We start from the raw sequence: 10207 nt of genomic DNA, 5'->3' as shown, positions 1-10207 counted from the left end.
TCCACCCCACCCCCTACCACCCCCCACCGGCCTGTTTGCTTGTTCCGGGCTCTGGCGGCTTTTCCAGTTCAGCGCGGGCGAGCGGCAGAGGTGGAGATGGCAGCCGCCCTGCAGCGCGTGGAACGGCTGTCCAGTCGGGTGATTCGCGTCCTGGGCTGTAACCCGGGCCCCATGACCTTGCAGGGCACCAACACCTACCTGGTGGGGACCGGGCCCAGGTAAACGTTTCCCCCTCCCAACCCCGCATCCTACACACCGACCCGCGGGACGCACGGAGCTGGGGCTGCGATGGCTGCTAGCCGCGGGCGGAGAGGCTGTCCGCCCGCAGCCGGCACCACGGCGTCCCGCGCCAAGCGGGCGGGACCACCCCCAGATCACGACCACCCTGGGTGGTCAACTCTCTAGCTTACAGCTGGCTAATGAAAAAAACACTTCGTGGTTTTGAGACCTAATTTACTTTGCATGATATTGAATGCCAGGATGAGCGTGTTTAAGCTGTTGAGAAACTAGAAATCGCCCGGAGTTAATCCAGGAGAGCGTTTACTTTCCACACCTGACTTTCACTGGTGTTTGGCCCGGAGTTTAACTTCGCTTCGCAAAAGCGATTCGTTGTGCTGAGGCCTTTTTCTTAACTCAGCAGCAGAGGGCAGGATTTTCTTGCTTCAAATTGCTCGAGTCTGTTAAAGAGCCCCCTAGCTCTTGGGAAAGAGAAGCTAACTTTGTTTTTGTTGCTGTTGTGTGGCCTTATTTAAATTACTCTGCGGAGGGAATAGCCTGTCTGCATTTCTAAGATTTTTCTCTTGTTCAGATGCATTCTATTTTAGTGGAATTATGCAGACATGGGAATGTGTGATTTACTGCACAATAAGTGCATTGAGCAATTTTTGTATAGTATTTAGTCTTTAGTATACTCTAGATAATAGAAAATGAAAATAAGATATAGTTCCGCTTGAGCCCAGAATTTAATTGTTCAGCCCGGACGTGTTACAATTAGTAAAATATAGTTGATTGGTTTAATTAGTATAGTTTACTGGGCTTTCATTCGAAGTATCCACTGTATTTGCCTTTTTCCAGTAAATCATAGTTTTAGAAGCAACAGGATGGAGCGTCTGGAAGTAACTGCACATCAAGCAGAAAGCAACAAGTTGAGTCCAGGGTAAACAAGGCAGGGTCAGAGCTTTGAGCTGCTTCCGGAATCGAGGAGAACAGAAAATTAAGCAGAAAAAATACCTGATATCTGGCGTAGAGTCTGGGTTAGCTGAGACTCCCTCACCCTAGGAAGTCCATAGATGTGCTCTTCACTTTTCAGTGTGTCATCGTTAAACGAGCTCTAAAAGACAGTACCTAACATGAAAATTGCATGTAGTCAAAATTATCCTAGAAAGTCTCTCAGGAAAACACTATGTTGGAGATCAGTGTACTCTCTCTGTAAGTTCAACACAGCCTGCTTTTCTCCCAGCGGTGAGACAGATGGCAGGTTCTGTTTGAAAACCAGATGAAGAGGTTGGCTTAGGTTTAGGGGCTGTGTTGTATGAAAAATCCATACTGTGTCTTTAAACACTAGAATCACCCTCGGTGTGGCAAGGTGCTGGTGCTAAAAGTCATGATGAACCTGAAACTGATTGAGGGAAGAGCAGATTCACCGCCTTCCATCTTACACTGCTTAGACTTCTACCCACATAAGCTTAGGGAGTGGAACGGCCAGTGGAATCACTCATAGATGAGAGAGAGGTGATGGTGAACCCATGTAGTTGAACTAGAATAAGTTAATGTACAGATGCTGCTGCTCTGCTGTATAAAGTAAATGCTAGGTGGCTAGAAATGAATATTAGTTGGGTCCAAGTAAGTGGTTCTGATGATGGTATCCATCTGTTCCACTAAGATCACAGGTGCCTCCTGTATCACTAAACCCAATGGCATTTTTCCATTCCCATCTCATTTGAACTTCAATATCTTTTGATGCTATTGACCACTCCCTCCTTGATTTGCTTAACACCACATTCTCCTGGTTTCCTGTCACCTCTCTAGCTACTCTTACACAATTTCCTTTATAGAATCATCCTCTTCACCAAGTATTTTAAGTGTATGAGCCCTTCACAAGGCAATCCTACTCTTTCTCCTGTTCCCATTGTTATGTTCTTTACCTAGGGGATCTTGTCTACTTCCTTGGCTTCACCTGTTTTATTCATTAGTAACTCCCAAATTTATAGCTCCAGTGTAGACAAATCCAAGCTTCATCTTCAGACTAGGATAGCCAACTGGTTTCTTAAATCTCTAGTTGGAGCCTCACAGCCACTTGAAACTCATTGTTTCCCACTGGTCTTCTTCCAGTCATCCAAATCTTGGTAAAGAGAACCAACCCCACATTTGATCAAGGCAAATACTTACGTACTCTCCTTGACATTTTTCTTTGCTTCCTGCACACACGTATCCAAGCCATTAAGAAGATCTCAGCATTTTCACTGCTGTCACCCAGTCCAAGCCAGTACAACTCTTGCTTACGCTTTTAAAATAGTCAGACTTCTCTGCATCTACTTTTGTCCCTGTTCAATACATTCTCCCCAACGTAGCCAAAGGAGTATTGTGGGGTTCTTGTTTTTTGTGTTCTGGTCTCTTATCCTGCAGCAGGGTAGCCTAGCTTATTCACTGGCTAGTTTCAGGGTTCCAGTGGCGTGAGAGGAAGCACTGAAAGACCTGGAGGCAGAGGCTTACGAATGGCAAGCCATCACTTTCATGTCGGTCTGTTTTCAGTAGGAAAACCCAGTGTAAGTCCATACTCAAAGGATGCGGAAACAGACTGCCATCCTTGATGGGAGGAGCTTCAAAGTGACATTTCAAGGGACATTATTATACGTAGGTGAAACACGAAACTTTTTTTTCCTTGCAGTATGCTTAAAATGAGGTCTGTTTGTAAAGTAGTAATACAACTTGGTCTTGATTAAGTTGCCCTTTAATAAAACACCTCTGGTATTTTTTAAAAGTTTTTGGAGACATGATATTTCTTACAGACTCTTTTAAATGTTATTTGATAAAAAAGAAAGCCTTCATTCATAGTAGAAACATTTCTAAGTGCCTACTGTGTCTCAGGCAATATACTAGGAGTCTCCTATGGACTTGGTAGAAAAAATACACACATAACAATAGTTTTGCTTTCACTTGGCTTGGCGAATTGTAGATACCATAAATCAAATAGCCCCCAGGGAATTCCCTGGTGGTCCAGTGGTTTGGACTCTGTGCTCTCACTGCCGAGGGTCTGGGTTCAATCCCCGGTTGGGGAACTAAGATCCCACTAGCCTCAGTGTGGCCAAAAAAAACCCCAAAAAACATATAGCCCCCAAAATGGATATATAATTTACCGTTTGACGAGGCCGATGAAGAGTAAGTCTAGAGTTCTGGAACCGTATAATTAAAGATTTTAATCTGGTCACTGTCGAGAGGTTTCGTAAGGGTGTGGCAATTCAGTTGACATCAGAAGTCACAGAAGAGATGTGTCTGGCTGCATTTAAAACTTTGTGATTCACCAACGTAACAGAGTTGGATTTTTTGGAAAATGGAAACTAGAAGGCCTTGTGATATTCTGATCTCCGATCTGTCATCACCCTGAGTCAAGCTTCTCTCCCATCCCGGCCACATGGGCTCTATCCACTCCGCCTCAGAGCTTTCATGCCTACTTTCCTCTCTGTCTCCCACTTATCCTTCTCTTCACCCAGCCAACCTCACTCATCCTTTAGAGCTCTGTTAAAATAACGTTTCCTCAATAAAGCCTTCCCTGACGCTTTACACTGTGGTAGGTTAATGTAGTACACTGCCTTAGCATTCCATACTTGTCATGGCCCTTATGTCAATAATAAAATGATTTTCTGTGTGTAGGAAGAAGCTTAATGTATTTCCCCAACTCCACTCCCCACTAGAATATAAATTCAATGAAGGCTTATTTATTACTATATCTCTGGCACCTAGCACAGAGCCTTGTACATAGTACAGTAAATATTTGCTGAATGAATGAGCATTCTCTTTTTCCCTTCATTTGCTCTGTTAGGATTCTATTACTGCTGGATAACTGCAGTTTTAACCAGTCTTCCTTCCTCTTTCTGATCAGCCCATAGATGCCAAATGAATTTCCCTAAAGCACTCAGACTTACTGTGATGCCTAGTACAGAGGTATTCAGTAAATATTTAAATGGACCAATAATAGCCAGATCTTCCAAAGAGTATTTCCACATTCCTCCTCTGCCTAGAACCTCTAAAAGATGGAGTTTTAATCTTTACTATTAAAATTGTAACTACCTTGAGGGTGAGTATACTATTTCTTCTTAGTAGGAAAAGGCAGTCTAGTGGACTAGTTGGGGTTAAAACACTGGGCTCTGATTATCACGTCCCAGTACCTGGCTCATGGCTGTGGACAAGACAGTTGATTCTCTAAGCGTCAGATTCCTTATCTATACAGTGAGAGTTGTATTGTACCCACCTCAGACGGATGTTATGAGGATTCAGTGAAATTTAAGTGAAAATTCATACCTAAAGTACTCAAATTCTAGAATGGGGAAAGCACATCAGCTATTACTTTACTCACTTTTTCCTCCCTTATAACATCCAGACAATACTGGGTTTATAGTAGGTGCTCAGAAAGTACTTAATGATTTTGTAAGAGGGACAGCAAATTGACAGAGACCATTTAATAGCTATCTCAATGTTGATAGAAAATACCTAATTGAGGAAGTTGATGACACTAACTCCCATTAGTTGAAGAATTTTTTTCTCCGTTCACGTAGCAGATTGTTACTGCATGCCAGGCCCTGTGCTCTGGTGAATAAATTGGTCACAGACCTGCACAGATTGTTCTGCACTCTTCTCTTGTCCCCTGGATTAGCATAACTCACATTTGCAAAATGACATGCTAAGGTAGGGTATTGTCTGGGCTGTGAAGGACAAGCACACCTAGAGATGACAGTGTCTGGTCCTCTGCACTAATTCTTCACAGACATCATTGACAGACTTGCTGTTGGTTAAGGTGGGAACAACTTTCTTTTCCAGTTTACAGCTGAGGTTGTACTTACGCCACATGAAGAATGATTCTAGGTGCTTCCCCTGTAGTCCACTTCTTCCAGACACCCACAGTGTGTCTTGAATGGACAAGTGACTGTGAAACAGTCCCCCTAAAGCCACGTTTCCTTACCGAGTTTATGACTAATCTCTCTATCCAAAACTCTATTCCCTTTGTTGTCCCCTCTGCCCTCAGTCCTGTGCTACCTAAATATTCATCTGCCAGAGTCAGATGACTAAAATTGCTGTAGTCAACAACATCGTTCATGTACTAAGATTGCTGTTACAGATGTCATCATTAACATACAAAGTCAGGTTGTTTTTCCAGGGCAAGATGGGTTTTTGTCTTGCAAGAAAGGCATGGCACATAGCAGATCATTCATAAACAGTTATTGATGAATTAATACACAAATAGAATGACTGAAACTTTGCATCAAGATGAATCATCTCTCCCCCAGCCTGAATTCGGGAGGGATTCCTGTGAAACAGCGTGAATTTAAGAAGTCAGTGAATTGGTTCTGGAGGAGGAAAATGTCACCCTGATTTCTTCCAAAAAACTTCAGAGAAAAAGACCATCATCCCATAAAACAGTGAGAAAGGGCAAACAAAGTAGAAGGTGGGTTCAGAACCACAAGCAGAAAAAGATAACTAATGAGGTGGTCTGAGTAGAGAAAGGAAGCAGCTCAGACACTCCCCGGCACTTCCCTGCTGCCTGCACTTTCACATAAGGCAGCCTGTGTAAAACTTCGGGGATCGGTTTTGCGTATAGTGCAGAAGACTGGGTTGCCTTAGGGATACCATCAAATCAGATTCTTTCATATCTCCGAGACATTTGAGGATGTTGTAAAAGATCTCAAAGGCAGCGTGGATAAAAGTGCGTCTTCTGGCGCCAGAATACCTGGGTGCAAATGCTGCTTCTGCCCTGTCTTTGCAGAGTAACCTTGGGCAAGTTGCTTAATTTCTGGATATAATAATGAAATGCCTACTTCAAAACGGTGTTACAAGAAATACAATTGTTAAAATATGTCAGGTCCTTGGAACGGTGCCTTATTTCTTTTAAGTGCTATGTAAGTGTTGAATACCATTGCTATTATTCCTTGTTCAGACTCACATTTATCTAAGTTTTTTTCAAAGAACTTTCTGAAGGTGAGATGATTATAGTTAAGCTGAAATAACATACAGCTGGTTTTCAAGCACGTTGGAAGCAAGGCAATTTGTGCAGTTTCTTAAATGTAATGTAAATTATCTGTGTGAGAAATATGCTGATACAAACTCTGTGTTCCGACTGTATGATTATTTTCCATTTAATTTTCAGGAGAATCCTCATTGACACTGGAGAACCAGCAATTCCAGAATATATCATCTGTTTAAAGCAGGCCCTGACAGAATTTAACACAGCAATCCAGGAAATCATAGTGACCCATTGGCACCGTGATCATACCGGAGGCATAGGAGATATTTGTAAAAACATCAATAATGGTAAACAGAAAACATTCGTTAAGCTCATTGAAGAAAACTGTGTCTTCGGAATAATTTACTTCAGTTAACAGAGCTAAGTAAGCTAGTAAACTATTTACTAGCTTACTTACATATTTAAATGGTACTTTCAGAAATTACTGTAACTTGAACACTATCCCCAGTTTTAACAGAGGAGGAAAGGAAAGGTCCTATTTTCTATTTCAGATCTCTTTTCCCTCTTATTTTTCCCCTTTGCCCAGTGATGAAGATCAGTTTTAATTTAGTTTGTATGACAATTACTATTTCAGATTTAATAATAACTAACTACTGTTGAGCATTTACTGTGTGCCAGGCACTGTGCTGAACATTTGGCCTGAGTACTGTGAGGTGGTGTGTTCTTGTCCACATTCTAAATGTGACCTCACGTCTTCCATAACATAAGGCAATTACCACAATAAACTGAAATACTGTGGAAAGATCATTGTATTGATAATTCTCTGTCCCTGAAACCTATTCAGTACTGACACCTTACCATCTCCCTTATTCCCTCATCCCACCGTCACACACATAGATTCATCCGTACATACATACATTCATCCATTCGTTCATCCATTCATCCATCCATCCATCCATCCATTCTTTCCTTTAGTGAATACTGGAGGCACTGCTAAATCCAGGTGCCATTCTTGGCACACGGGACCTAGCAGTGAGCAAAACAAAGACCGCCTTCATGGAGCTTCGTTCTAGTTGGGAAGGTAAATGGTAAATGAATCTTAGGTCAGATGGTGACAGGTGCTATGAAGAAAAATGAAGCTACATGAAGGCAAGGTGGGAGAGAGTAAAGCGGAGGAGGGTGGTAGCAGTGGTGTCTGGGGTGGAGGGAGAGGGGGTGAGCTGTACCGTGTCTGAGAGGAGGGTACACCCAGCAGAGGGCGTTGCCGGGGCAGAGACACTGGAATGGGACTTTGTGTGTGTCCACGGCACAGGAAAGACAAGGAGGTCGAGAACGTTCATTCACAAAAGGAATGCGTGTAGACATTTGACTAATAGTTTTTAATGTTTGTATTTATCTTTTTAGGCCTTGAAACTATAATTGGGACACCAAGATATTCTCAGGCACAGCCCCCAATATCACCAGGCGGCCCATTGTAAAGACCTGTCTCCTCTCACTCTCTTACCCTCTAACCTCCTTTCTTCCAATCCGAAGGGACTGCCCTCCGCAGGAAATCATTCTGTCTTAGTCTGACCTGTCCTCACCTTTTTTTCTCTTGTCCATCATTAAATTTTGTGAATTAAAAAACTATGCCGAGGATCCTTAATTAGCTTTGGGCAGCTCTTTTAGCATGCAGGTCAGCTTGAAAAATTGAAATGTTTATGGCCCCCTTTCTCTCCTTCATAAATCAGCTTTATTGAGCTTGAATTTACATACATAAAATGTACCCATAAAATGTATAGTTTGGCAAACACCTATGTGACCACTCCAATCAAGATAAAGAATGCTCCCACTACCCCAAAAAGAGGTCCCCTCATGCCGCTCTGCAGTGATTCCCCCTCCAGCTCCAGCAACCACTCATCTGCTTTGTATCACCATAGATTAGTTTTGCCTGTGTTCTAAAGTTTTCTAGAATGGAAGGATACGACATCACTCGTTGGCTTCTTGCACATTAGCATCTTGTGTTTGAGATTCACCCGTTTCATGCATCAGTAGTTTGTTCCTTTCTTATTGCCAAGTAGTAATCCATGGTAGGAATATACCACCATTTGTGTATCCATTCACCTGTTACTGGACATCTGACCCACTTTCTTTAAATTAAAAATTAAAATAGTTTGGGGTTCCCTACAAATAATGAATATTTATATGATAGATTACCTATTATGTTGATTTAAAGAAAATCAAAAAGAAATTTGACACTGCTTTATAGCCATGAAAACTTTAATACTTGTTTGAGAAGTGGCTTGTTGTGTTTTGTTGTGAACTTTATTGAAGCTAGACCAGCTACATGCAGACCTTGAGTTCCTCAGCACTGAAATTGTTCGGGTGTACCTTTCAGGATCTCTCCCCAAAAGTTCCATGTATTTCTTCATTCTCTAAATCCTTAATCACTAGCGTTCTTGTTCCATTTTGCTTTATAATTTCTTTTTATTCCATATTTTAATAGTTTAAATTCTTTATAATTTTGTTTATTAGTATGGAAGAATTTTTCAAGTACTTTACAATGCTAACTTTCTGTGTTTTGTTTTGTTTTGTTTTGTTTTGCGGTACGTGGGCCTCTCACTGCTGTGGCCTCTCCCGTTGCGGAGCACAGGCTCCGGACGCGCAGGCTCAGCAGCCATGGCTCACAGGCCCAGCCGCTCTGTGGCATGTGGGATCTTCCTGGACCAGGGCTCAAACCTGCGTCCCCTGCATCGGCAGGCGGACTCACAACCACTGCGCCACGAGGGAAGCCCACTTCCTGTGTTTTTACAGGCCACACCAAAATTATGAATGCCATTTATAAGATTTCTATGGGAAGTTACGGTAACTCTGAAGTAATCTGCCTGCAAAAATTTAAAATACTCAGTGTGTGATTTAGGAACTCCTAGTGGCTTACAGGGAGCCAGAATTTTACCAGACATGAGAACTGCATAGCCCCAGGGTGCTCAAGTTTTTTGTTTTGGCTTGGTTTTGGGTAAATCTTGTAAAATATATTTTGTTGTCTAATTATTATTATTTTACAGCTGAAGTTGGGCCTTTGCCATGTATTTAACATCCAAGTCCTAGGAGTCAAATGTTTGCTTCTTGCTATTCAATTAGAATGTTAGAAAGTATTATACATGAGCAATATCACATGTTTGTATCAGTTTAAATAATTAGCATTGGCAATGATATTATAATCCATAAACCTTAACAAATGACTGAGGGTTTCCTCCTGTTAAAATAATTACATGATAGAGACAGAAAGTAGATAAGTGGTTGCCAAGGGCTGGGTGAAGGAGAGAATAGGGAGTGAGTACCATTGGGTATAGGGTTTCGGAATGTTCTAAAATTTTATAGTGGTTATGCTTGTACAATTCTTTGAATACGCTAAAAAAAAACCAACAACAGTGAATTGTACATTTCAAAAGGGTGAATTTTATAGTATGCGAATTACATCTCAATAAGCTTTTATTTAAAATAATAATTACTATCATATGATTGATTTCAGCATGCCCTTCTCCATCTTGCCTGTGTAGATTGCTATTGTGAATAAGATATGTGTTTTCAAATTTGCACATAATTTTAAAAACTGGCACGGAGTTATTTTATAGTGTGACATTTGTTTTGTAATTTTGAGATAGTTGTGAGTTTTTTGGAAGGATCATCTGCCTCACAACTAGAGATGTAGTATCTCCACTTCTTTACTGAAAAACAAAATTATGCAGATTACAAATAAAAACAAACAAAAACACCTTGCTATCTCACTCTAAATTGAAGACAGCCTTACTGTGTAACGTCAGTTCCCAGAATAGCTATTTATTTTTTGCTTCAGCCTCTCAGGATACAAAGCAATGGAATTTGGCACTGGAGAGGGAAGGTCTAGTTGCTGTTGTTTTATTTTTATTATATTTGCGATATTTCTATCCTTTATCCTTCCTACTAGCCAGATTTCTATGCCTTGTCAGTTTTCCTTTGCATGTGTTTTTCTCCCTCCGCATTTCCATTGATACCACTGTAGCCCTAATGCTC

At 41.5% G+C, this 10207-nt stretch overlaps 1 protein-coding gene across 1 annotated transcript in view; it reads left to right on the top strand.

The window, feature by feature from the left end:
* The first annotated feature begins 32 nt into the window (after positions 1 to 32).
* Positions 33 to 10207, top strand: part of LACTB2 (lactamase beta 2) — a 33470-nt gene continuing 23295 nt past the window's right edge. Inside the window, exons 1-2 of the mRNA XM_007460780.1 lie at positions 33 to 218; positions 6359 to 6522. Of these exons, the coding sequence (XP_007460842.1) occupies positions 97 to 218; positions 6359 to 6522 (286 nt within the window). The 5' untranslated portion in view covers positions 33 to 96. The remainder of the gene's footprint in view (positions 219 to 6358; positions 6523 to 10207) is intronic.

Source organism: Lipotes vexillifer, unplaced genomic scaffold (genome assembly GCF_000442215.2).
Source record: "Lipotes vexillifer unplaced genomic scaffold, Lipotes_vexillifer_v1.1 scaffold27, whole genome shotgun sequence".
Taxonomy (NCBI): Eukaryota; Metazoa; Chordata; class Mammalia; order Artiodactyla; family Lipotidae; genus Lipotes; species Lipotes vexillifer.
This window is presented reverse-complemented; position numbering and strand designations above follow the sequence as displayed.